At 48.7% G+C, this 25,310-nt stretch overlaps 12 protein-coding genes across 12 annotated transcripts; 5 read left to right on the forward strand and 7 right to left on the reverse strand.

The window, feature by feature from the left end:
* Positions 1-148: 148 nt before the first annotated feature.
* Positions 149-679, reverse strand: TGAM01_v208685 (hypothetical protein; the record flags this gene model as incomplete). The annotated part of the gene is made up of 2 exons (XM_024550387.1): positions 149-295; positions 455-679. The coding sequence occupies 2 exons, from the start codon at positions 677-679 to the stop codon at positions 149-151; spliced, it is 372 nt and encodes a 123-aa protein (XP_024404858.1).
* Positions 680-1,089: 410 nt separating this feature from the next.
* TGAM01_v208686 (hypothetical protein) lies at positions 1,090-2,545 on the reverse strand (the record flags this gene model as incomplete). The annotated part of the gene is made up of 5 exons (XM_018806501.2): positions 1,090-1,310; positions 1,373-1,694; positions 1,821-2,012; positions 2,153-2,418; positions 2,542-2,545. 5 exons carry the CDS (start codon positions 2,543-2,545, stop codon positions 1,090-1,092), a joined length of 1,005 nt encoding a protein of 334 aa, XP_018660328.2.
* Positions 2,546-5,903: 3,358 nt separating this feature from the next.
* TGAM01_v208687 (glycosyl hydrolase family 18) lies at positions 5,904-10,210 on the reverse strand (the record flags this gene model as incomplete). Its single annotated transcript, XM_018806500.2, has 4 exons — positions 5,904-7,182; positions 7,239-7,927; positions 7,986-8,395; positions 8,482-10,210. The coding sequence occupies 4 exons, from the start codon at positions 10,208-10,210 to the stop codon at positions 5,904-5,906; spliced, it is 4,107 nt and encodes a 1,368-aa protein (XP_018660327.2).
* Positions 10,211-11,246: 1,036 nt separating this feature from the next.
* On the forward strand, positions 11,247-12,155 carry TGAM01_v208688 (hypothetical protein; the record flags this gene model as incomplete). Its single annotated transcript, XM_018806499.1, has 1 exon — positions 11,247-12,155. The coding sequence occupies one exon, from the start codon at positions 11,247-11,249 to the stop codon at positions 12,153-12,155; it is 909 nt and encodes a 302-aa protein (XP_018660326.1).
* An 82-nt stretch (positions 12,156-12,237) lies between these two features.
* On the reverse strand, positions 12,238-12,960 carry TGAM01_v208689 (hypothetical protein; the record flags this gene model as incomplete). The annotated part of the gene is made up of 1 exon (XM_018806498.1): positions 12,238-12,960. The coding sequence occupies one exon, from the start codon at positions 12,958-12,960 to the stop codon at positions 12,238-12,240; it is 723 nt and encodes a 240-aa protein (XP_018660325.1).
* A 1,013-nt stretch (positions 12,961-13,973) lies between these two features.
* On the forward strand, positions 13,974-14,780 carry TGAM01_v208690 (CFEM domain-containing protein; the record flags this gene model as incomplete). Its single annotated transcript, XM_018806497.1, has 1 exon — positions 13,974-14,780. One exon carries the CDS (start codon positions 13,974-13,976, stop codon positions 14,778-14,780), a length of 807 nt encoding a protein of 268 aa, XP_018660324.1.
* An 805-nt stretch (positions 14,781-15,585) lies between these two features.
* Positions 15,586-16,097, forward strand: TGAM01_v208691 (isoamyl alcohol oxidase; the record flags this gene model as incomplete). Its single annotated transcript, XM_018806496.1, has 2 exons — positions 15,586-15,867; positions 15,924-16,097. 2 exons carry the CDS (start codon positions 15,586-15,588, stop codon positions 16,095-16,097), a joined length of 456 nt encoding a protein of 151 aa, XP_018660323.1.
* Positions 16,098-17,363: 1,266 nt separating this feature from the next.
* TGAM01_v208692 (hypothetical protein) lies at positions 17,364-17,779 on the forward strand (the record flags this gene model as incomplete). Its single annotated transcript, XM_024550388.1, has 2 exons — positions 17,364-17,435; positions 17,486-17,779. The coding sequence occupies 2 exons, from the start codon at positions 17,364-17,366 to the stop codon at positions 17,777-17,779; spliced, it is 366 nt and encodes a 121-aa protein (XP_024404859.1).
* TGAM01_v208693 (hypothetical protein) lies at positions 17,776-18,384 on the reverse strand (the record flags this gene model as incomplete). The annotated part of the gene is made up of 2 exons (XM_024550389.1): positions 17,776-18,017; positions 18,066-18,384. 2 exons carry the CDS (start codon positions 18,382-18,384, stop codon positions 17,776-17,778), a joined length of 561 nt encoding a protein of 186 aa, XP_024404860.1.
* An 810-nt stretch (positions 18,385-19,194) lies between these two features.
* On the reverse strand, positions 19,195-20,301 carry TGAM01_v208694 (NADPH dehydrogenase; the record flags this gene model as incomplete). Its single annotated transcript, XM_018806495.1, has 1 exon — positions 19,195-20,301. The coding sequence occupies one exon, from the start codon at positions 20,299-20,301 to the stop codon at positions 19,195-19,197; it is 1,107 nt and encodes a 368-aa protein (XP_018660322.1).
* An 890-nt stretch (positions 20,302-21,191) lies between these two features.
* On the reverse strand, positions 21,192-22,884 carry TGAM01_v208695 (hypothetical protein; the record flags this gene model as incomplete). The annotated part of the gene is made up of 6 exons (XM_024550390.1): positions 21,192-21,491; positions 21,559-21,943; positions 22,013-22,131; positions 22,208-22,485; positions 22,549-22,797; positions 22,863-22,884. 6 exons carry the CDS (start codon positions 22,882-22,884, stop codon positions 21,192-21,194), a joined length of 1,353 nt encoding a protein of 450 aa, XP_024404861.1.
* A 1,405-nt stretch (positions 22,885-24,289) lies between these two features.
* TGAM01_v208696 (hypothetical protein) lies at positions 24,290-24,982 on the forward strand (the record flags this gene model as incomplete). Its single annotated transcript, XM_024550391.1, has 1 exon — positions 24,290-24,982. The coding sequence occupies one exon, from the start codon at positions 24,290-24,292 to the stop codon at positions 24,980-24,982; it is 693 nt and encodes a 230-aa protein (XP_024404862.1).
* Between the last annotated feature and the right edge of the window lie 328 nt (positions 24,983-25,310).

Genomic DNA, 25,310 nt, shown 5'->3' on the forward strand with positions numbered 1-25,310 from the left:
CTTCCAACTTATACGAATGCGACTTTATGTAGGTGTCCTTGAGTGTGTCCGTAGCAACGAGAAGAGACAAAATACATCAAAAATTCGAAACACGAGTAATCCAAAGCTTGCCAACATCAAGGAATCCAAAAGCCGTTCAGGCCCGATTTTAGATGCTCAGATCCTCGCTGACCCGGATAGCCAGGCTTTGGGGCATATTCTCCTCAACATGCTCAGTGGCGGCGGCAGCTCCAGTCTTCACAGCAGCCACAAACGTTTGAGCCATCGTCACGAGCGTTTTCTCAAGCATTTCGGTCTGCGCAGAAATGTTCTCAATTCGCTCTTGATCTCGCTTGGCTTGTCAGCAACTATGTTGAGGATAGCCTGAGAAGCGCTATTTGTCCAGTGGCTGAGGGCGTCGCGCTTGGCTGCCGCCTCACTGGGTTCCTTCAGCAAACTAGCTCAAATCTCAGACCGAGTCCATGCCCTTGGAGACATGGTTGATATGCATCTGGTAATACATTCGGGCAATTGTCTGGAATAGCTCGAAACATGCCTCGATCTGTAGGGTGCTCCTGTAGATGATCTCAATATCCATGTCCTTCAGGCGAAGAAGCTGCTTCTTGTTGGCGTCGATGGCGACGCTCGAGACATCTCCGTCAAACCTTTTGACCTTGTTTTGCAAGACTAGGCGCACCATGGTGGACAGAGGGCCAGAGAAGCACCTGAGCTTGCCGATTGGCACTTTGAGCTTCACGAGGGTGGTGATACAGTCAGTAGGGATATCCTTGGCCTTTTCGAGATTTCGAGAGACTAGCCCTCCATCTCGAAACCCTTGAGCGTGATCTAGAAGGTCATGAGCTCCTACTGCATTCTGAGGCACTATCAGCAGCCTTTTAGTAGTCCCTGCGCAGCATTGAGAGTCCCCTGGTTAATGGCCAGCTTCTCCATTGTCGTGTTTAGGGCAGCGTTTTGCGCCGAGTAGTCCGTCTTGGGCTCATCAATCTTGAGATTTCGTATTTGAGGGGTGCTGGCAGACGAGCTGGAGAAGGTCTTGGCCTTTGTACCCAGCTTGGAAGTAATGGCTTTGACATTCTTGATGTCCTCCTGCTAGGCCTTGATGATCGCTGCATCAGTGCCGCCGCCGGTCATGTCTGAAGACTTGAGCACCTTGGTCTTGATGGCCTCGATAATCTTAATCATCAATGCGAAGGCACTCTTGAGCTCTCTGCTGGGCTCACCGGTGCCGAGCTGTGCCGATTTCTCCTGTTGCTTGGCGTTGGTTGGCAACCAAGTGAGGCCGTGAGCCTGCTGGACTTTGCCATCCTCGTCTTTCATACTATCCTTGAACTTTGCCTAGTTAATATCGTCGTTGGAGCCATGGGTCATATACGAGTACATGCTGTTAAGAAAGGGGCCAGCAGTGGTGTCGCGGCGTAAGCAGGATCAGTTAGGGGCGTTGCGTCTGTTTGAGCGAGAGCAGAGCCGCTGTTGACAGCAGCTTGACCAACAGCGGCTCTGGTTAGAGCACCGGTCATGGGAGGATCGCCGGGAGCGTTGGCTGCGTCGTCTATTGCAGCTTTGCCAAAGGCTCTTGCGGCTGACTTGAGGACCGATATGGGACTCATGCCGTTGATGAGGGCAGGAAGAGTCTGAGCCACAGTTGAAGGCCCAGCCTGAGCGATAGCATTGATTGCTCCCATGGCGCAAGTTTCCTATGCTGTCCACAACCAGACGCCGGTGTTACTCATTTTACATTGTAAGTCTTGTGCCACTCCAGCCTTGTTTATAGACTTCAACATTACGTCGGCGGCCTTTTTCATAGACTCAACTTTCTTTACCTTGAAGGAGGATTCTACCTCGGCTTGCAGCTTGAGCGAGACATTGGCCTCGCCCACGGCCTCCGTGGTGCCATGCTTCTGGACCGACGCGGTGTGGAACCCTGTCAAGCAGAGGAGCCAAGCATCGAACGCTTTTTCGGTCCCATCAGCGTAGTTGAGGCAGCTGCCAGAGAGGCAACGAAGCTGGGTGAGCTTGTTGTCGAGAGTATGTGTATAATTCGGATTGGGCAGTTTCTGCGTTGCGGGGACAACTTCTGTAATCTTTTCTCTCTCACTTATTAGTAAACTACCCACTATCGCTCCTAAAAGTTGATTTCAATGGCTTCACTCACAATGTCTGTTGAGTCACCCGCAGTGCCAGCGATGGCGTCCATGTTGGTCGCAGCAATGGTAAATGCCTTGGCGCCGCAGTCACCGACATACACCAAGCACGCCTTGATAGTGGGCTTTGTGGCGACCTTCATATGCTTCCATCCGCCCTCAGGCGTGGCGGAGCGCAAATTGATGGCCGCGCCTTCTGGCTGGACAAAGCAAGATGGCAGGCGCCGAGGAGGGACAAAGCAGTTGGCGCGGCGGGGAGGATATTGGCCTAGTTGTACTGGAAGAGCATAGATTATGACCTCTTTCAAAGACTTTGTAACCGCCTTGTTGCCATACTCTTTCTAGGTGCGTGCCTTACTGCTACACTCCAGCTCCACTACGGCTTCAGCTCAGTTGAGACTCATGATGATGTTTAAAGGAAGAATGTTCCGGAAAAGCGGCAGATATCAGAAAGCGTTATTGTGCAAAATGATGTCTGCTGAAGATTGATAATGATATATTCGAACAAGGGCTGTATTCAAGTTTGGTAATACATTGCTTTATAACATTGGAAACATTAGTTTCAAGAGGATGCCTCTTCTATTGTTATCTTCATGTTTGCTGCTAATCTCTCCTCAACCTCTTCTTATCTTTCCACTTCAAAGCGAGAAAGCACTGTTAGTGCCGCCGAATTCGGTTGGCGCGTAACCGCTGTTTTAAGCGGCCTCGGCAGGGTGGACGTCGCCCATGCCTTAGTAATTTTGCGCCATGACAGCCTTCCACTTACCCCTTCATATTAGCTTACCCAGAACGAAGAATATGTTGCGTTGGTTGAAGTACTCTATTTACATAGTTTGTTGATCCTAGCTGATGGATTTCTGTATATATCTCTACGGGATATCTACAGCGGTAGGTTATACTCAGCTGCGTTTTGCTTTCGCCAAAACTAGAATAGCACGATGACTGACCTGTCTCATGAGCGCAATGATGACCACATATCTTTTTTTTAATCTCCAGAATAGTTGTTGAGCTTTGTCATTTCGTACAAAAGTGTGTTCTTATCATATTCTAATCCCCCCCAGAACGAACAGTGCGGCCAAGATATTTTTGATGTCTAGTTAATTTGATGACATGTAATCTCTTTATTTATTGATGACATTGGACTAATTACTACTCACAATGAATCAACAACGGTTACTATTGACAATTGGAAGATGACGGCTTGGCGTGTGCATGCGGCCAATGAAAGTATTCATTTTTGTTTCTCCGTGTCTTTATTCCACAAATGACTCTTTCTCAGCAATCCCTATGTTGGTATGTGCATTTGGCCAGAATTTCAAAACCATAACTGCTATTTTGCAGAAAGTAAAGCTACACTATTCTAAAAGTAGTGCGCTCCACAGTATTAGACCTCTCTGCTAATCTATATCGTTCTGAACTGCCCTCTGCGTAAGCTAGACCAACTCTCTCATATATGTTATGGCTTACACCAGGTCCAAGATGGAGCAATGTAATCTAAGTAAGGCGGCTGCGAGTTTGAATACCCAATATACCACGTTAACTCTCTGGGTAAGTCATCTTTCCAAAGACCAGCTAGGTAGTCACTACCTGTTAGCTTCTGAAAGTCAGAAGCAATACCAGAAAGTGCTGGAAGCTTGTCTCGCTTCATACTCAACTGCAAGTATGAATAGCTGTGAACTATTGATGCCCAATACTGAAAGCGCTCCGAATTGTTCTGGAGCTGCGCAGTCGACTGTTTAATAATTCCGTTAATCTCCTGATTATTCCAAGTAATTGGATAGTGGCAAGACTGAAGTCTAACATTGGTAGAGCACTCAAAATACATCTTCGTACTACCAAAATAAATGATTCGACGTGAAAGAAGCCTCTCTTGTAATATCCAAGCTCTTGTTGCCCAAGGTGAGTTGTGTTCTGGCTCGAAATAGTCGCGGTATTTACCAACCCCCTGGAGTGAAAGAACCACCTTTGTGTAAGCTCCATTGCGCGATATATCCACAATCTCATGTATTTGTTCATCTCGCTTATGAAGAAATCCTGAGTTACAACCTGTTGCAGCAGGACCAGCTAGCGTAACAGCGGCATTTTTGTAAACATTGATCATTTTAGTATATTCGCTATCCCAATCTGCTTTGCTGTCTTGGATGATACAGAGTGAGTCAATCCAAAGATATCGGGAGGCCCAGTGATCTTGTTACAGAAACAGCGTCCAAAAATGTTTTTGGAAGTGTAGAGAGGCTGATATTCTTCTGGAATTCTTCAAGTGTCGATAGAGTGAGTTTCAAAGGCTGGGAGCCGCCCCAACAATGACTTAGGGCCACATAACTGGCAGTTGACCCTTGGCCTAGAACGAGGCACAACTGTGAAGGACTTGTTGGAGATTCGAGATCTAGTACTCGTGTTGGTAATAGTGTTAGGGGCGGCGCAAGACAGAGTGGGTGGTCCGTTATACAGCTGTTAATCCAAGACTTTGCAGCGCGATTTCGGCTGTCACCGGTAGCTGTCTTGATATTATTGGCCCATTTTGTCACGTTTTCATAGCCTTCTCCATATCAATATGCAAGTTTCATTAACAATTTTGCGAAGATTAGTTTCATACCTAGGACGGACGATAGTCCAATATAGGGGTAGCACTGTAAAACAGGTAGATAGGCATCACCAGGTTGTTTTTCGTAAGTATACGATCCCTATCAGTCCGCGCTTTACCGATGCAAATCTTGCATCCGTCTCATTAGTCTCCGGACAAACATAGAATGCAGTACGACTTAAAACACGCTTTGTACGCCTAGCTTCTCGATCTTGAGCGCAGTCTTTGATTGTTTCCTGTTTTCCCAGCGTAGCTCTTATCAAGATGACGATGATATACTTCTGCTTCAAGCAGAGAACAGGTAAGTTCATTGGCGTATTCTTGAAGAAGCGCAGTGCGAAACATTGCGCAAATTCTACAACCTTCTTGGACTGCAAGCTGTAACTGGGCAAATGTGGAACGGTGTTTTGCTTCTCTAGGTAAGATAGGAAGCAGCGAAGCGAGGCTCTGACACTTTCGACACAGCATTATCAAAGTTAGTTACAGACAATACCAGAAGTCACTTCGTATAATCCTTGTGCAATTTAAGACGAGCTGACATGAACTGGCGCTAAGACACGGGCGATCCATTCCGTCGGGACAAGCCTAGCCTCCATAAGTAAGGCCGGGGGTAGATTCCGCCACACGCTAGCCTCGCGTCGACACAACCATCATGTTGAGATGAATCGCATTCGGCAAACCCGCTCTAAACTTTGCAGGTGAGGCCTTTTATCTCATCCACCGTCCAGGCCCATGATACTAAGAACCAACATGCATAAAATCGAGTCGAATTAGAAATCAAGGCCACAACTAAAACTCGGATTTATAGTCGCGGAGAATGCATACCGTGCCCGATAATGTAATGCGTATAGTAAGATGATAAGATGATTAATATTGCCTACTGGGCAGAGGCCGCTCGCGTGGGCCATCTAGAAGCCTGAGTCATCTTTTAGAGTTGATTGAAAAAGAAACAGTACAGGAAATTCCAGCGCTACAAACGCCTCCTTCCTCTTGCCACAAAAAGAATACCACAGCCTCAATGCCATCTTTATAACCCTATTAAACAATACATAGACTTTGGCAGACGGCGCAATAAATTGCTTTTCTAGCAGCAAAACACGCTATTCAAAAGCGGACAGCTCCCCCCCCCCCCCCCCCTTTGTCTCTCTAACATTACCCAAAATCGCCGCCAAAAGTGTTTAGAGCTTACAAGACGCCACCTTCACATCATCAAATCGATTGACCTTATCCTTGATACTGCCCAGGGCGTCAATGTCCTTGACCAACATGCCGCGCTTCGCCCTCGCCGCCCTGCCCCAGCCGCCAGCGCCTATACCCGCAGTGGCCAGAGTCGAAAAGATGGTGGCGAAAGCATTGTCCGGGTCCTCGATGATGCCCCACGTCAGCAGGCCGGCGTCGGCCGCCGGGCCAAGCATGCCGAGGATGGTGCGGACGGTGGTCAGGCCCGCGGCACCGGCGGCCGAGCCGACAAATGGGATGAAGAAGAGGACGCCGGTGATAAAGGAGAGGATCATTTCCTGGCGTTCGGCCTTCTTGATCTCCTCGGCCTGTTTGGCAACATCGCCCATGCTGCTGACGGCTGAGCTTATACTCAGGGCAGGGAGCATCGCCGCGTCGACCAGATCAGCCGGGTCCTCGAGCTCGTCGTAGTCGGCCATGGTAATCAAGACATTGAGTCTTGACAGCAAATCTCTCGACTTGTCATCTGAGTCTCCAATAATATCCTTGGGGTTGGAAACCTTGACATCGTCGCTGGCCTGAGGGTAATTCCAGTACCAATTATCATTGTTCCATGCACACTGGTTAATATCATCCGAGTATTGGCAGCCGTTCTTCAAGTAGACGTGGGTACTGCCAAACTTTATCCAATCCTTTTCAACGCCGTAGTCATCGTAGATGGCTTTGTAGAAACCATCCTCATTCTGGAGCGTGAATGTGGTGTTTGGAGCCGCGTCTTCGGAAAGCCAATTTCCAACCTCGCCGTACTCAAACTCTGTCGGACACGTAATCTGGAATGTGCCGCGGCCGTTTTTGCAGTCTTTAGAGTTATCGCAGTCTTTGTTGCTGTCATCATCGCAGAAGTAGCGGCAACTACCACAGCAATTGTGCTCGCCCGTCTCCTCGCACTTGAAGTAGTCACCGGCTTTTCCGTTGCCCATAAATGCATTGATCTGATCGGGTATTTGCTGCTTGACGTATGCCTGAAACGTGTTGAACTTGTCGTCGTAGCCGTCGTCAACAAGGTCGTCATACTGGCTCAGGGCATCGCTCATGATCTTGGCTTCCACTTTGGCAATGTAGATATTCATGCAATGGTCAGGGATTTTGTCCTTGCGGCTCTCTAGGGCATCCAGGGAGTCGTAGCTGGCATCACACTGGCTGAAGAAGTTTGTATCAATCTCGTACTCGTAGTCGAGCGGAAAGTCGGCAGCAGCCCCGGCATCAAGGTCACTACCACTGCAGACCAGTAAGTATAAAGCATTAGTAAAAGGCAGGGAATGCAGGGAACACACTCGCGAAACTCCAGCAAATCAACAGCCCAATCACTCGTTCCTGCCATGTTGTAGGACGCGTAGAGCTTTTCACGGTCCGACTTGATCGAGTTATTCATGTAAGCCACCCACTCGGTGTTATTGTAGACCAGTATATCAGATCCAGCAGCAACCCACTGCTTGTTGATTTTCCCAGAAGCAATAATCTCTTTAATCTCCGCGTTAGAAATGTAGCCTGCAGTGTTTGTGCAGCGGCCGGCATAGGCGTTGGACTGCCTTGGACTGCCTGTAAATGTACACATTGGTCCATCGCAACCGGCTGTGGCCATTTTGAAAGAGCGCCCATAGCTGGCGACGCCGACAACAACCTTGTTAGATGGCACGCCCGCCTTTGTGATCATAGCCAAGGCATCCTTTGTTTCCGTCTCGTTCACGTGAGAGCGAAGACAGTTTCCGGTAGGACAGCCGGAAGACGTCCACTTATTGTTGTAGTCCCACTGGCCGTGAAGATCGTATGTCATGTAAACAATATAATCAAGCGCCTTGCCCATCTTTTCGACGGGGAAAGCCTTGAGGTACCAGTATGAAGCTGGGGCTGCAAACGAAACGGAATACTTAGTGCCAACAGAGTCTTTAATGCTCTTGAGCAGCTGATAATAATCTTCTCCAGCATTAGGATCACCGGCAGGGATATCCGGGATATCAGGAGCCTAAGTGTTTTAACGTTAGCGGTGTCGGGGTATTAAGGGATGGCGAAGCAGTACTTACACCTGGATACTCCCAGTCAATGTCAACGCCGTCCAGGCTATGCTTGCCAAGGAAGTCAATGATATTCTTGCGGAAAGTGTCGCGATTCCCCGACTTGGCAGCCTCTCGCAGAATGTTAAACGTATTTGGTTTGGTGCTAAAGTCCCAACCGCCAAACGAGATGACCCTCTTAACCCCAGTCATGCCCTTGAACATATCAAATTGTGCTTGTGCGCCGCCAACGTCAACTTTGAAATCTTTGGTGACATTAGCAAAGGACCAGTGGATATGCGTGTACTTGCTAGTGTCAATCTGATTGACATCCATGGTCAAGCATTTGCGGTTGCCGTTCCAAGACTCAAAATACGCGACTCGAAGCGTCTTCTGAGGCGCGCTACCTTTAACAATATCTCTGCCGCAGCTAGCGATACCTGTTCGATATCAGTTTCCATGCGCTGCCTGGGGGGACGTAGAAGCAAAGGGGCGTAATAGGTCAGATGGGTAGGGTTATACTTACATCCATTCTTGACCCCGGAAGTACCGGGTGCACCAGTTACGGACTTGGAAAGAATGCAAAAGTCATCTGTGAAACCACACTTGCCCCAGATATTGCAGCAGACATTGAGAGGGCAAGGGTTAAGCTTAGCCCAGTCATCACTGGTGCTGCCTTGCGGCATCTTGGTACCGGGCACCGTCGGTCCACACTGGGCATCTCCAACAGAGGCTGGAAAAGGAGGTGTCCCTGTGCTCAGACAGATTACGCTTCCTTGGAAGAGCGGGTTACAGCCAGTCCAGCCCCAAGTCTTCTTATTAAAATCCTCAATGTCCTTTTGTGTCAGGCCATGGGAGGCAGCAATGGCAGAGCAGCCATCGTCCGGTTTGATAGTGTACGTCGCACACGACCCATCCTTACCTGGCTTGGGTTTCAGATCGGGCAGCTTGCCACGCGTGCAGCACACGGGCTGGCCAACGGCCAGGCTTGAGCAGAAGTTCTTGTCTGGGTGAAGCGCGGTGAAGTCTGCTGCAGCCAGCTTGCACTTTGACGCCAGGGATGTGCAGCCGTCGCCGGCTATGACACTGACGGTTTTGCAGGTGCCGTCAGAGTTGGCCGGGGGGATTTTATCGGGCAGCTGGCCTGAAGAGCAACAGACCACCTGGCCAGGGACAAGTGTAGAGCAGAAGTTGGATGCAGGATTGTACTTTTTCAGATCAGCCTGGCTAATGCCGCATCGCTCGGCCACCGAGGCGCAGCCGTCGTTCGCTTTGACCGTTTGCGTCTTGCAGGTGGCCCTCGCGGCAAGACGCGACTTTCCCCAGATATGGGCAGCATCTCCAGAATCAGAGACCTCCTGTGACGGTTGAGTGCTGGTGGTGTTTCTGGAGTCTCTGGCGATTTCTGGGACGCGGATAGTGACGGCCGTCCAGCCTGGATTGTTGTTGGTGTTAGCCGAGACACAACGTCCATCTGCCCATGCCTTGACCGCGTCTTGGGCCAAAGAAAAGTCCTGAGAACTGACGGCAATGATACCGACGGCATAGTCGGCCCCACGTTCTCCTTCGTTGCAGAGTTGAACAAGGGTAGGCTTGGAGATGGATTTCTCCCGGGCATGCTCCAGGAACTTGTTCAGGACCTCGGCAGGTACACCATGCTGGTGAAGCTCGAGACCTCCAAAGAGACCAATGACGGAAGACTGCGAGTAGCCAAAGCTTAGGAAATTATCGGTGCAAGAAGGCTTCTTTGCGCCGAGCGAGTTGAGAAGTTGTTTGCCCGCTTCCAGGAGGTGCCCAGTGACAAACTTGTTGTTGCCATTGGCAGAGCTGAGCTCCCCCATGGAGATGGAGGCCTGGATGATTCTATGGTTAGGCGTTGAGCAAATGGCGGCAACATCCTCTTGCGGTGTAAAAGCGTCATATCTGGATGTGAATTCGGCTTTGCATGCTCTGATTGCAACTGGCCTAGGAGTGCCATCTATGTTGCTGTTTTGAACGGCCACGCTCACTATCATGGTCTCGTTGCAGGCAGCCAGACCAACGGCATCGGAGAAGAGGAAAGATGCCTTTTCAGATTCAGAAGATGATTCTTCCTGGCACGGCGGAGGACAAGGCTTCATGGCATCTCCCGATGTGCGGACGTGTGCTGCCCGCCAGTCCTCGACGCTGTCGTGTCCGGCGGCATCATCTTGTGCAGCGACCGTCCCTGACAGCAAGAGAGCGGCAATCAACCCGCGGCGTAATGAGGCTATCATGTTGGCCTGCCCCTATAGGAGCGTTGAGGGAGTGAATGGAGGAGTGGGGGAAGCGATAGCGTAAGGAGGGAAGAGGAAGAAACGAAGGGAAAGAGGGGGATTATGATGGGCGTGGGCAGAGACCCTGAAAGGCAACCTAGAAGAGTCTGGTTGGTTCTTCCAGGTGGTATCTTTAACAAAGCTTCTGAAGAAGCGGCACGGACGGATAAGAGAGGAGAGTGAGACGGGAACTATAGAACTATGTAATTACAGGCAACACCAGGTGGAGAGTACCCGCAATCCTATAAGAAAGCAACGGCGGCGGATTCCAATATCACCAGGCCAAGAAGGATTCGACCATGTGAGATACAACCAACACTATAATGATAAACACTCAAAGGATTCCTTCTTCCCCTAGGGAGTAGCTCTTTTGCAGGCCAGAGGCAATGCTCGTTCAAGGAAAACCCACTTTGCTCTCGCGGCCCTTCGCTTGGGTAGCATTGCCTCGCCGCGGCTATTACTTGAATAGGATGTATACAGCGCAAGGAGCTAGCTGATCACTATACACAATCAAGTTTTTCGGCCAATCAATGTGAGAGCGCCTTATTATGACTCAAGGTAATGTTCCTTTCGTCGTGAAAATAACCGCCTAATCCCTGCACCGCCCATGTATGTAGCATCGTTTAGAGCGGAGGGTTCCACCCATTAGACTAGGAAGGGGGACGCACCGCCCCGGCCTCGCCTCGATCCCGCACAGTAAAGCACACGGAGTACAAGCCCTCTATTGTTGAAACTCAACCTCCATTGGTAAATCCCAAGATATTGTGTTGTTGGCCCAGAGGCCGATACATACCGAGGTATATAACATTCTCCTTGCGAATCCGTGGTCTACGGGTGCTCGATGACTAGAAGCGTACTGGGCTGCATTTCGCTCCATCTTCCCATATCATCATCGTCCCCCCTTGGCTCCCCATTCTTCTTCCTGGGGACCATTTGGCGCGGTCATTACTTGTTCATTCATCGCCATTCCTAGTCAACCCTCTCGACCATCGCCGCCATGAGAGCCACAGTATTGCTGGAGCTCGTCCTATTCATCACTACCGTCTTCGCCGGTGGTTACCAGGGCGCGTTGGAGCGCGTCTGGCTCTACTACATCTATGAAATCGATGGCCTCAACGCAGAAGCAGATCGTATCATTGGCTTTGCCTGCAAGGGAGAATTCAACAAGGCAACGGGCGAATGCCCCGGCGGTTGGGAAAAGACCAAGTCGAGGGGCCCTAGAGCAAACTTCAACGAGTTAATAGGCCCTCTGAGCAAACTGAATGGCAACTCCCTCGTGCCTTTCGGCAGAGACAGCGGCGGAAATCCCTTGCCCCTTGCCGACGGCGCCGCTGGTCTCGATCCCCAAGAGACTGCGAAGCACATCTACCCCGAGATGCTCAAGGCAACCACCAGCAAAAAGTATCCCGATGGCAAGGTTCTCAGCCCACCTGCTTACAAGATGGTAAAAGGCGGCACGGACAACTACATCAAGTTCCTAAGTGATATGGGGAAATTGGTGCAGAAGACATCCAGAAAGGGCGACAACTACAAGAATCACAAGGCTCTGTTTGACGGTTTCCAAAAGGCCAACAGCAAGGTGCTTGAGGCCAGAATGGGCGATCATGGGTCGTTTCAAATCCAAGCCATGAAGGACAGGCTGAGCGGCAAAGGCATCACGGTCAAGACAAAGACTGTAGGCAGCGGCACTAGCCCGGCCACCGGCGAACCCTGGGATGTGGTCGACTGGAAGGAGACCATCAATGGTGGAGTAACCGACACGGGTAAGAGTAGAGAGGAAGTGGCCAAGATTGTGGAAGCCGCCGCCAAGGATTTCTACACCAAGGACACGGCGGCCGTGGCACACAAGCCGGTCATTGACGCCGCGCGGCGGACGGATCAGAGGATGAACCACTGCGGCCCCTAACAAGGCCCCATCATGTTCTTGTGCTTCTCATTCTTATACTTGGTAACACTACATGTAGACAACTAGTCAAATTTACACCTTTTCAATCCATCTCGTGCATTTGTGCTAAAGTCATGTGCCAAGAATCGTCAAGGGCATGAGCAATCTCTTCCGAGAGATGATCCGGGTCAGGCGGGTTTCCCTCCCTGTCAAACGAGAATACCGTCTGCCAATCGCCCACCATCTTCAGCTGAGGGCCAGTGAGCATAAGCCCAGACTCCTCGTCGAGGAATGTAATATTATCTTTAGGACAGCATCCAAAGCCCCAGTCCGTAAACACATCTCCCCACATTGCATCACCAAGCTCTAACACCACCTGAATTTCCCTGAGGCTCTCTAATTTACAGAGAGGGGAAAGCCCATTATAAGTGGTAGCCCACTCATACCAGTCAGGTTGGTCGTCAGTCCGAATCTGAAGCCGCTGGACCTCGGATTGCTGGGAGACAGACGCAAGGTCTTGAATGGCGTAGAGGCTCGAGACGCAGAAAATGTCGACGTCAAAGTTGACCCACGTCCAGCGCGGCTCGGTGCCCGCGGTAAACGCGCGCTGGTAGGGCGCTTGCTGACGAGACTCGTGGCATACATGCATGAGAGCCGGGGGCGGCGTTGACGTGGTCTCGTAGAGGATATCCTTGCCTTTCAGGCGCTGCTTCTTGCTGAAGCTGCCCTCGCTCTTCTTGGCGCGGACATTTGTGATGCGCCGAGGCGCCACGGCCAAGCTCCAGATGTAGGAGCGGAGCTCGGAGGGAAGGCTGGCGAAGGACATGTGGAGAGAGTTCAGGAGGCACGCAGGAGAGGACAACGCCTAGGTAGTCTGTTGGTTGGGGGAGCTGAGCATCTTTTGTGCCAGGCAGAAAATGCCGGCGATGAATGCGAGAATGGAAAGTGAAAGTACCTTGGGAATGTCCTAGAGTAATCGTAGAATATCCGATGCCAAGTACTATATCTAATCAAAGGCAGACCCGCGCGGCCGATGAGAATTTCAGGTGGCGCGAGGCTCCACTTGTCGAGCCCCGAAGAGGAAAGTATGCGTACCTCCCTACGTACATGTACGGCGCAGGTACAGACAGAGTGCGGTGTCTTGCAATCACCGCGACCAAGGCCCATGTACAGTATGTTGCAAGTATCGTCTGCTGCATTGTGTGGGCGAGACTCCAGCGACGACGTCTGCTCGGCCGACTTCCGCTGCTCAGCCCCGCTGCCAAGGCCACCAATCTCATACTGTGTACTCCCTGTCGATGAATCCTTGGCACCTTGCCAAACTTAGAATTTATGGTTAAAAAAGCGCGCCAACCGCGCGGCTCCCGAGCCCTAATAGCGGCCACTAATCAAGCCCGAGGACCACCTCAGGCACCGCCAAGACGAACGCCTCTGCTTCTCCTCGGCACAGTTACCTGCACCGGACTCCTCCGAGATGCACTGCCTCACAGCCGGTGGCGCTTTACCGACTTTACCGATGCTACGTCGACAGATCAACGGTCGTTTTCGGGCGTCCCAAATCTCTGCTCTCCCAGCTCCGTGTAACGTGGCGCATCTCTACTACGCAACGGATTTGAATACTTAAACCCGCGCCGCATAGAGTCCGGTAGTCACGCTGCCTTTGCCCTCTGGCAGCTGGCCTGGACTCTTTGCCCTCATCCACATCGCAGCCTGACCTTGCGCGGGTCTTCCCACGTCTTTCGCCCTTTCTCGTATGGCTCTTGATTCCTCTCTTCTCACACGTCTCAGCTCCACCAGGGAAGGATAGAGAGAAGAGCAAGAGTGGAAAAAACCATCGCCATGAGGCCAATCTCTGCTTCTACCCACCGCTCGGGCGGTGTCCTGGTAGCGCTGGTCTTTGCTCATCTTTGTGCTGCTGCCCAGAAGCCAGTCTACTCTTTCGACCCCAAAACCGTCAAGAGCTGCATCGACTGGTGGAACAATGGCGATGAAACCACTTCCTGCAAACACGTCAGGGACATGTTCGGCATCACCCCAGAAGAGTTTCACGAATGGAACCCGTCTCTCAGCGTCGGCTGCGAGCCCTGGCGTTTCCCCTTGTCCTACTGTGTGTCCACCAGTGACCGCAATCCCCCTCCAGGCGCCAGCACCACAACCACTCGGGCCTCTTCCACCACCACCAGCAGCACCAGCTCACATGTGCCTTCGCCCTCCTCCTGGACGGCCCGGGGCTGCTACCCGGACGATGATCCCAATTTTCCCGTCCTAGAGCACATGGTGAGCAACAAGGGAGGCGACTCGGCCCTGGACATTGCCGGCTGCGAAAACTCGTGCTGGAAGGCGTCCGTCAACAACACTGTCCTCTACGCCGGTGTCAAGGCGGGTAACCAATGCTGGTGCAGCAGCTTCATCGGCGGAGAGTCGGCGAGCGATCAGGGCAAGTGCGACAAGCCGTGCAGCGGCAATAAGAACCAGATCTGCGGTGGCGATCAATATATCAATGTTTTCGAGCCTGTTACTACTAAGGCTACCTCCAGCGCTAGTAGTGCCACAACCTCCTCCTCCAAGACCACTAGTCGGACTTCTTCGTCCGCCACGGGCACTGTAACTAACTCCGGGGCGAATCGCCTCCGTGCCTTTCTTTGACGTTGACTATTCGTCTTATGGCTACTCGTCATGCCGCACACGCATCGTTTCTTCTCAGTAGCGCAGACATGACTCTCATAGATAGACACTATACAGCATTTCACCAAGCTCGTCTCTTTCCATCTGTAGCCATATCCGCAGCTTCTAAGACGTGCAGTTATCGGATTCGGCACAAGTTCAAAATTTCTAATTGAAATGTCATCGTTGTCTTGAGTCAAAACACTCGGTCGTTGTGAAATTCGCCAACGCTTTTGCACTGACTGATCTTTACTATATAGTATATAAATATTTTCCACAATCAGTCTGGATTATTGTTCCCGTGCATTGCCACAAACCTTTATTAAGATCCCGTGCGTTGAAGACTGTAACGGTAGTCTTCAACTATTATATGGATCCACTAGTCTCTCTTGCCGACTTATACAGCACAGTCTAAAGACTCGACAATGTCCCGCAGCCCCTGTTAGTTGGTAATGGTTAAATTTTTAACATGCTGGGAACAGTCGCCTTTGCAACAATAATATATCATGGCAATTACACTCGCATTGACACGCATGTTGACTTTTTTCACTGAAATAGTAAACAGACTTCTTTCTTACTACTTAACATTAAATCAAGCATCTAGTTTGCTGATACTAAGGTTTAAATATGCGGAGAAAAAAAAGCTTTATAGCTATTTTTCGCTTTTTAAGCCTAATATATACCTAATGGTGACCACAACATGATCTCCTTGCTGTTAAATCTAATATAATTATTTATGTTTTTCTTAGTGTATAGATTATATGGCATTGGTATGACTCGCAATGATATGGCAGACCAGGCTGACGAGATTCTGGGCGCGTACAAGACAGCACTAGAGAATGGTGTGTTCCTGGTGGGACATCTGTTCAATGCCGGACGGGGCCATGGAGCCACCGACAGTGCGAAGCATCCAGTCTGGAACAACGTCACGAATTTTGTGATCACCTCAATGACGCTTGCTACTGACCTCACCCTGGAAGAGAATCAACAGGCTCAACGTACTCTCACCAACGTGGTTGATGAGACTTTCAGAAAGGCCTCGCCGCACGCAATTTCCTACGTCAATGAGGTAAGTTTGATCCATACGATGGACTGACTTTGGGAGAAAGATGCTAACAGTTGTAGGGCAATCCATTTCAACCCAATTGGCAGGATGCTTTCTGGGGACCTAATTACGAAAGACTGGTGACAATCCGCGAGAAGTGGGATCCTAACAGGATCTTTTATTCTATTGCCACTACTGGTACCGAGGACTGGGAGCAAATTGAGGGGTTCACAAGACTGTGCAAGAAGCTTTGATGCACCTGGAGAATAGCAACTTAGGCGCATGAGATCGTTGTTACTTAACTCAATCTAATCAATAGTATTTAACGTTAAACAAACTTGACACCGTCAAAATAGTAAACTACTTGGAGGTGACTACACAAAGTCTAGAGTCATTGTCCTCGAGCAGCCTTGCAAAGTGTTTGTCTATAGCGCTTCTCACGTCACCTACATCTGGTCTACCCCAAGCAGTCAAAGCGTCTCAAAGCATAACGGAGGGCATTATACGTTCGGTCAATCGCCTAATTACAACTAGTTGTCACGTACAAATAAACAGCATTCTTGCGACGCTTGATTTTGATGCAGGCAGTGATGGGTTTTGTGCGAAATTCGAGTCCTCACAGTCCACAATCAAGTCTCTATAATGGACTAAAAACTCTCCATTCTCTCGACTGCAACTCACGATGATGATGAGCATAGTTTAGCCCATTATGCCATGAGTGGTGACGGCTGTTATGATTTTGGCAGTGAGCGCAATAAAATGGAAGAGAATGATGAGAAAACACTGCGCAAACACCCCAGAGTTGTGGCTACAATGGATGCGATAACACGCTACGGTTCCTAGCTTGTACTAAGTTATCAAGTCAAATAAGGAAGACAATACCGTCACCAGATATCCTAAATATAGCATTTTTATTAGCGCAAGTATCATTGTATGTTAAAGATGCCGTAACAGCTGATGCAATTATATACGAAGAGGTAGCCTTTTCCCGTCACCTTGAGGTTCACCTTCATGGACATTATCAATATTGTCCCCATGCAGCGTGAAGTCACCTCAAATTGAGAATATAACCAAGAAAGCGCATTTACACATATTTAGTTGAAGAAGGGCGCCATGGAGGCATGGTATACCATTCTACGAAGCAACAGTAAGGAATCGTTAAGAAAGTGCAGCGATGAGCTTGATAGGTGCCTGTTCAAATTGTGTTAGGCTTATACGAGCATAGGCTCATTTTGCCGACAGAAACCCACTAAAACGTTGTAGATGTCCTCAACCAACAACATTTATAAAAGCTCCCCGCTCACTATGACTGCGATAATTTAAAGAGCCCCACTCAAATACAGAGAAAACTCTGCCTCGGCTGGCAGATGAGTATCTTCCAGTTGAACTCGCTGTGAAGCAGAGTCTGCAGTCGTACGAAGGAAGAAATACTGCCGATTCAATTCAATACTGTTTCCGTTAGCAATTTACACTAGCTTAAACGGAGGACGGTACGCAGAGCTTATGAGACCCCAGTTTTCATGGTCCACCTTGTATCTCTAGTGACCGTAGATGTCACTGAGAAGGAACTTATTCAGCAATGCGAGAAACAAGTAATCTTTACTCTTGGCCTTTTGAGAAGCATACACTAATAAGTATCTAGGTAGAGAAGAAATGCTCAGCGCCCGACTGGAGGTATTATCAGCATGGCGAAGAAATCAGACCACCAGACGATACAGCGGCAATTCTCATTGAAGTCTCTGTAGCATCGGCCCAAGTGAGGCTGTTTCATTTTGGGACGGCGGTTACCTTTGTAAAAACAATCGCACCACTTCAATTTAATCTACATACTGTCATTGTACCGTGGGAACAGGGATTAGGATTTGTTTGCTATGGAGTGAACGATAATAAACAAAGTGCAAAGATATGTAAAATAGGAATAGTCAGGGTAGCCTAAGGTAGAGCAGCCCTAGTTTCAAGCTTGCAAATATGATATGCTGCTTCTGGTTTGATTGGAATTACCAAAAATGGGTGGGTGGTTGAATCTCCTGGTAACGTTAGATGTATAGGCCCGCTGATGGTATCCCCTGTGAGAGCGTAGATGGCCTGTCCAGACACCGTAAGACTTTCTGCATGTTCCAATGCGAAAGCAGTCGATTTGTTGAATGAACGGGCCTTGGCTGTAGGGGCTTCAGCTATTTAACAGTCAGCGAGAATATAAATACAGAATCCAGGGATGTTACCATTTTCGCCATTTGACAAGACTGGCGCAGACGCAACGGGCGCTTCCTCGTTGCCTCTGCGGGGTGCAGAAATGTGCTGATCCAAATTTCCTTGGCTCGCAACAGAGGCCGGTGAGTTTCCTCGAGACGTGGCAACTTCAATTACTTCCCTCGGAGTACTCTGGCGACGAAGCGCACGATGCGACAACAATTCAGGTTCTGAATCACTGTCTGCGTCCAATGAAGCTTTTCTCTCTCTTAGCTCCTTGAGTCCTGCCCCCCATTGAGATGTTGTGTCAGTATGCAATAGGCATCCATGCGTTCGTTCTGTAAAGCACATACTTTCTTCTATAAATGTTTTATGATCTGATTGAAGCCTGGAAATGAAGTCATAAAAAGATGGAGGAAGTTTATCAGGTGTTTCTTTCATCCATATTCGTAGAGCCTCACAAAACCTCTTCCTTTTTTTTACGACGCCTAGCTTCCATATGCCTAGTGAGAGCGTGCATAAAAATAAAGGCTTCAAGTCCGACATCCAAGATTCTAAGAAAGCAGTCCTTCACTAGTCTGCGTGTCTGCTGGCTTCCCCTTCGTGGTTGGCTAGGAGCATCAGCATCCCATAAAGCGACGGCTTTTCGAAATGTCTCTGCATATGCTGCAAGTCTTCGTGCTGTTAGATCGTTTCTAGCAAACGCGTTGAGCATAGATTCCATTTTCTGAAATTTGTCAAAATAGGGCGCAATTAATTCGTAAGACATTTTAGACGGCTCGCTGGTCGCTGAATCCTAAAATGGCTTTGGAGAGGCAGAGAGGATGCGGGCGTGTAGGAACAGGTGGAGTAGAAAGCTGAGGTGGGGGAATAAACGTGAGATTGCCGTATTCTGAGATTGGAAGACTCGGTTTTATATTCTGAGCAAAGAGGAAGGCGGTGAAACCAGGGGTTCGCACTTAGTACCTGCGGTAATTACCTACCTTACCTGTGTGATAGGTAGTAAATACAACGTTGAAAGTTTAACATTCAATGTCAAGAGTTGAGAGTTGAGCAAAGAGGTCTATCAGGTGTAATAAGAAACTAAGAAACTCTTTATTCTATTAAGAAAATTATAAAATTGTCTACCAAACTGCTTTTAATGCTGCGCCCCAAAACTACCTATGCCTTAGTCTTTGCTTCGTACTCAGGACTGAATGGATAATCTAGATAACCCTTGGGATTCTTCACAGCGTAGAAAGTGCTGCGGTCATACGGATTGAGCTGCAAGCTGTGCTTGATTCTGAAGACCAGATCTGGGTTTGCGACAAAGTATCGGCCAAACATAACCATAATGTCTTTCTGAGGATACATCTCATCAATCGTCTTGTGCACGTTATCCGGCTTGTAACCACCTGCGAGAAGGATTGGCCCATCCCACAAATTGATCGCAAAGTCCAAGCTTTCGACGATTGGGTGCTCCAGATCGTCAGAGTTGGCAACTCGAGGCTCGATCAGATGGATATAGGCAAGACCCAACTCCTTTGCCTTGCTGATGACATCTGAGAACTGAGGAAGAGGGTCTTCCATTCGCATGCCCTGGAAAGTACTCCAGGGGCTGAAGCGTATTCCAACGCGCTGAGGTCCAATGGCATCGCCGACGGCTTTCATGACTTCAACTGCAAAGCGGGATCGATTCTCGATGCTGCCACCATACTCGTCTGTGCGGTTGTTGCTGACATCTTGAATGAAGCTGTCCAGGAGATAACCGTTTGCGGCGTGGAGCTCAACACCGTCAAAGCCAGCGCGAATGGCGTTCTTCGCAGCTGTTTGGAAGTCCTTTACGATTTGCTTAATCTCGTCGACAGTCAATTCTCTAGGCACGGTTGCATCTGGCCCATGAGGAATGGGGCTGGAGGACACAATCTCAATTCCTTCCGCTGCAGCGATCTCGGGAACTGCTGCGCGGCCAACATGGAACATTTGGGCAATGATGAAGGAGCCGTTTCGGTGAACTTCATCAGTGATAGTTTTCCAAGCTTCGACTTGGTCTTCGCGCCAGAGGCCTGGTGCGTTGGGGTAACCACCAGCGCCGGGAGAGATGATACCGGCCTCAGTGACAATGAGGGTGCCTGGGATTTGAGATCGTTGGCTGTAGTACTCCTTCATCATGGGAGTTGCGGTATGGTCGTCTGTGCCTCGGAAGCGAGAGAGTCCTGGCATGCCGATGCGGTGCTTGACCTCAACACCGGCTATCTTGAGTGGTTTCCAGAGTCGTGATTCGGCCATTGTAGAAATTTGTTGAATCCGAAGTAAAGTTCAAGTAAAGTAAATTGGTATAAGTCACAAGTTTAGAAGATTGCTGTGCGAACTCGTTTGTATGTCAAGTAATGCTTTGTTGATGGATATCAGAATCTCTTTCAACAAGACGAGCACCATGGCCGGATTTTATATAAACTTCATTTTTGTATGTATTACAATAGCAGGCCTAAACATTTTCACCATCTTCAATTGAGTTTCTTCCAAAGACTTAGCTCAACTGCACCTCTTCCTGCCAACGAGTGCTCTGCTAAGCTAATGGCAATGGCCGTGCAACTACTCTTTTGGGACGAGAAGCCACTTCCCAAAGCAGCTAGGAAGCCATCTAGCGCTTTGACTACCAGCCCTGAATAATTGGGCGTTGAGCGGACGATCTCGGCCGAAGCGCCCATTTATCATTCGCTGAATAATGACGTACAGCTCCAAGGGATGCTACAGTGAGGAAAGTGGTGGGTAGAAAAACACAGAATTGGGCGCCGTTGTCGAGGGGGCTGATTAATAGTGCCGTGTGGCTTGCTTCCTGTTTTGAAAAGTCGCCGAGTCTTGTTTTTTCTGGCAGTTGCTGAGGGTCGAATGGCCTGGAAATTTGCGACTTTGTCAGTGTGAAACAGAGTTACTGAATAAGACGCCTGGAAGATGATTACCAAATACAGCGCGTATAGACACTAAACAAGCTTGATACAGGTAGCCAGCGATAGGGGAGATATAGCAATTACTATAGAGGGTGGCTGTAGAAACGCCAAGTAACCACTTGGTGATGACCTCACTTGACACATATACATACACAATGATTCTTTATTTGGAAAAAGCCTGAATGTATGATTATGCACACAAGTGCAATAGCATTTTATCTATTAAGATTAAGCTATCTCTGGTTGAATCTCTTCCCAAAATTTATCAAGTTGCATACGATACGCTTTCTCCGACCAAATAAAATCCTGTAAAATTTCCATCAAATCCTCCAATGAGCGATACATATCCTTAAACCTGGACTCATGATTAGTTTTAAGAAGAGCCTTGTATTCTGAATGTATAGCTCCTCTAGGAGAGAAGCATCCTCCCATATACAGCATCCAGATGAGTAGATCCAGATTGTCATTCCAAAATGGATCCTCATTAGATTCTTGAAGTATCCTTAATAGTCGTTGAGAAACATGAGACTGTTTATATTAAAATCAGCATTTCAAAGTTGCAAACACTTCACAAGCGTCTTGTCTTGTCACTTACAGGCATCACGGAGTGGCGCCACACTTTGCAGCAAAGCATACAGGCACTGAGATACGCGGCAAGGTAGCAAGCTTCCATCGTAGTAGAAAGCTTCGGTAAATCCACCAGCCTAGATCCGATCGATGCCTGCTGATTATCAACACGGAGCATTTCCACTGGATTCTGACAGGAGTAGCGGGGCAGATCTTGAACGCACTGCAGCGCGTGGATATCTTTGAGAACTTCTAGAAAATTCTCGTCAAACAAGTGAGACTTCCTCTGAAACCCTGGCGCTAGGGCAAAGTAAGCAGAAGCAAAGGGATCGCGCTTCCACTGAAGCTCGGCAAAAGTGGTGTGGTCCACTATGCGGTCAGATCCAGTCATGACGGATGAATTCAGATCTTGCCTATTCAAACGAAATTGCGGTCAGTTGTACTTGGATTAGTAATTTCTCGCCCTGTCAGTTATGACTTACCAGAAGATGGCACGTTTGATCCCATCTGTCAGATAAACGGTTTTTGTTTGGCCCAGCTCAAGAAGCTGCTGGATGGCTCCCATGTGCAGTTGAACCTGCCATCGCATGCCAAGACGCGCCTAGAAGGGTATCATCAAATTAGCGTTCAGATCTTTGGCAGTTTTTTCAAAATAGCCAGGGTTGATGTCGCATTACCTCTACTCCGGCAAGGAGCAAGATGGCCCCCAGAGTCGGTAATGTCAAAGCCGACTCTAGCGAATCCATCCTTTCGCGTATCGTGCTCATGGCTTGATTTTGAAAGTCGAGGCATTCTTGATCGATATTTCCTCCAGTCACGGCAAATGCAAAGGTGAGCTTAACAGCATTCAACAAAGCCGGGTCGTCGAGATCGGTTCGAAAGACGGACGCAAAATCCTGAAACACTACAGGATCTGCAACGCTGAATATAGGCTCTGCGGCTTGCCGGGCAGCATCTGAGACATTGAAACGAGCTTCAGCTGTGAAAACTATTCATACGACACTGTTTCGCAGCTTACCATGGCTAAGTAATGCTCTCAGTTTGGGAGAGTCTCCAATGAGAGTCTCAAAGGGGCCGTATGCCGACACTGGTGCAAAAATGGACCAAGGTATCAGTGATTGGCCCGACGCACCCGCCTCATCTCTCGGAGAAACATGTTGAGATCGCTGCCTGCCCTGTCTGGCGGCGTGGGATCGTGCCTGTCGTCGTTTATCGCGGTCTTTCGCTTCAGCAAGGTTTGTTATCGATATAAACTGGAAATTGTTGCCTATTGAAAATTAGCTTCCTTTGTTTTATCGAAGATGAAAATGACTAATTCATATGCTTCCTTACCTGTGTCACGATCCTCGTCCATGGTTGCAAAGACAACTGCCAATGGTGGTGCAATTACTTGTTTGGGCGTTTTGAGATATATACAAGAACGGTAATAGAAACAAGTTTTGCAGCGAGTGGCTTAGATATACTCCGCATTTACCGGAGACTTACAGCAAGTTTACTAGGACCAAGTGGGATTAAACGAAAAAGTTATGCTGTATGATGCCCAGTAATCTTTTCTCGTCTTAGTGTTGTGCTCATGCAGAGGCGATATAGACAAGGGGCCTAGATACGACCTTGGGTGTGGCTTGCTCAAAGCGACGGCCCCACCTCCAGGAGCTGAGTCTTTCGGAGGAGACTACGGACGGACGCCCCGGTTATTTGCCTGACCGTTTATATGCCTGAAAATAGTCTTTTCTAGAAAGCTGAATGACTAATGGCAAGCGATCGAGATAGGAGAGCTAATAGTGTGTTTTACTCAAGCCACCCGAGCGCTGATGTAAACTAGACTATGTGTCAGCTGGAGAAAGGGAGGCAGCTACATTTCTTCATAAGAGTTAGTGATTAGTAAGTGGATAGAAATGCCTAGTTACAGGCACATTGCGGAATGTCATTGGGGTCATGCTAATAGCTGAAATAACACTGGACCAGTGAAAAGCTTTGCAGATGCCGCTCTAACTGTACGCTGAAGCAGTAGACAGAATTAGTTACTAGATTGCTACTGTATACTATTAATAAGCTGAAAAACTAAATAGATGCGTAGATGCGAGAATGCCACAAATCGAGCAAAGTAAGGATCACTTTAATGCCTGTCGCACATCTTACGCACTATCACTTGTAACCTAGCACGAACAACACGCGCTCCTTTGGAGAAATATCGTTATCAGTTCATGTGATGAAATAAACTCTGACCTGGGTGGTACGATGATCATTCGAGTTTACCGATACACAGCGAAGCATCTGTGTTAGAGTTTTGCGTGGCGTGGTTTATACTATCACCCGTCTGGGAGCTAGTGACGCAACTTTCAGACTCAGTACATAATCTCTCTCTGTCTTTAACTATTAAGCAGCAATTCAAAGCTAGATGTCGATCCGTGCTCATTGACAACGTATCTCATACTATCGTTGAGTCATGTTTTAGTTATGACAGCCCACCGTACGACAGCCTTCTAAACCTTAAAGCGACAGCAACGGTGGATGATGACATGTTAAACGTCTATTAAATCTCATCAAAGGAAGTATCTCTCATCATGAAGAATCAGCGACGATGTGATGATATCTGCAGCCACAAATGAGAGTGGCATGATAATTGCGACACCATTTCCTGTGCGTGGCAATTGATCACTCTATATAAGACGGAGTGTTGCACTCGACTCTCGCTTCGTCAAACGAGTAATATCTCGTGCTCTCAGTAACATTATAACAAAACCAACGGCATTTACACCATGGCTTCCATCAACGGCGCATCATCCAACTTCGTCCCAGAACAATTATTCCACACCATCCTCACAGTAATCGACTACTCCCATGACCCATCCGGCGCCAATCGTACAACATTCGTTCTCAAAACACACGGCACCTTGGAAGCCGCAAAGCAATATGCCATCCACTCCCTCGAATCCCTCAACTTTGCCCCCACCGACTTCCAACAGTACCACATCCGCGGCTCCAGAGGCGTATCCGAGAGCTGGTCCCACGGCGACGGCGTCTTGCTCTTTGCCCGCGCCTTCGACGGACAAGAGTTCCTCGTCGGAATAGACACTACGCCGAACAATGAGGCATTGACTGCGACCCCAGATGGGAACATTGTCCTGCCAGAGGGCGCCAAGTTCCTACATTATGTTTTACAGATATCCGTGGACTACAACGCCGATCGTTCTGGTGGTCTTCAGACTACGGAGATCCTAGGAGTGTATATCCATCGGGTAGATGCTTGGACAGCAGCGCACAAGTGTCTCGATCCAGCACAGTACGCAGAATACGATCGCCGAGGCGACTCGCAGTTCATTGGAGAATGGCCTTTTGGTGAAGACATCGCAGTTCACGCTGTCTCCGAGACGGGTCAGAATCACTTTATTGCGGTTAAAAAGCCGCCAGAGCAGAAACATGAGCTTAAGCAGCACAATTTGAGGAAATAAGTACAGTTTGTGTACAGCATAGTCTAATAACTGGTAGTATTGATGCATATTCTTGGGAGATTTACTTTGGCAGCCGCAATGGTATGGCAGCCGCAAATTGATACTCGTGGATTTTACCATTAAACAGTTCAATAAACTTATTGTTACATCATCCATCTGGCCTTACATTTACCCATAATTATAGATGACACGGTTGGGCTAGTCACATCTTCAACGATGGCCATTGAGCTTTAGGCTGACCCCGTCGGTGAAAGCATTCATGCAAAGATAGAGAAAGGACAAACTTGTGACACCGTCTATAGATGATATCTCTTAAATTTTTTTCTCC

The sequence above is a fragment of the Trichoderma gamsii genome (genome assembly GCF_001481775.2).
Source record: "Trichoderma gamsii strain T6085 chromosome Unknown Scaffold_38.2, whole genome shotgun sequence".
Classification (NCBI taxonomy): domain Eukaryota; kingdom Fungi; phylum Ascomycota; class Sordariomycetes; order Hypocreales; family Hypocreaceae; genus Trichoderma; species Trichoderma gamsii.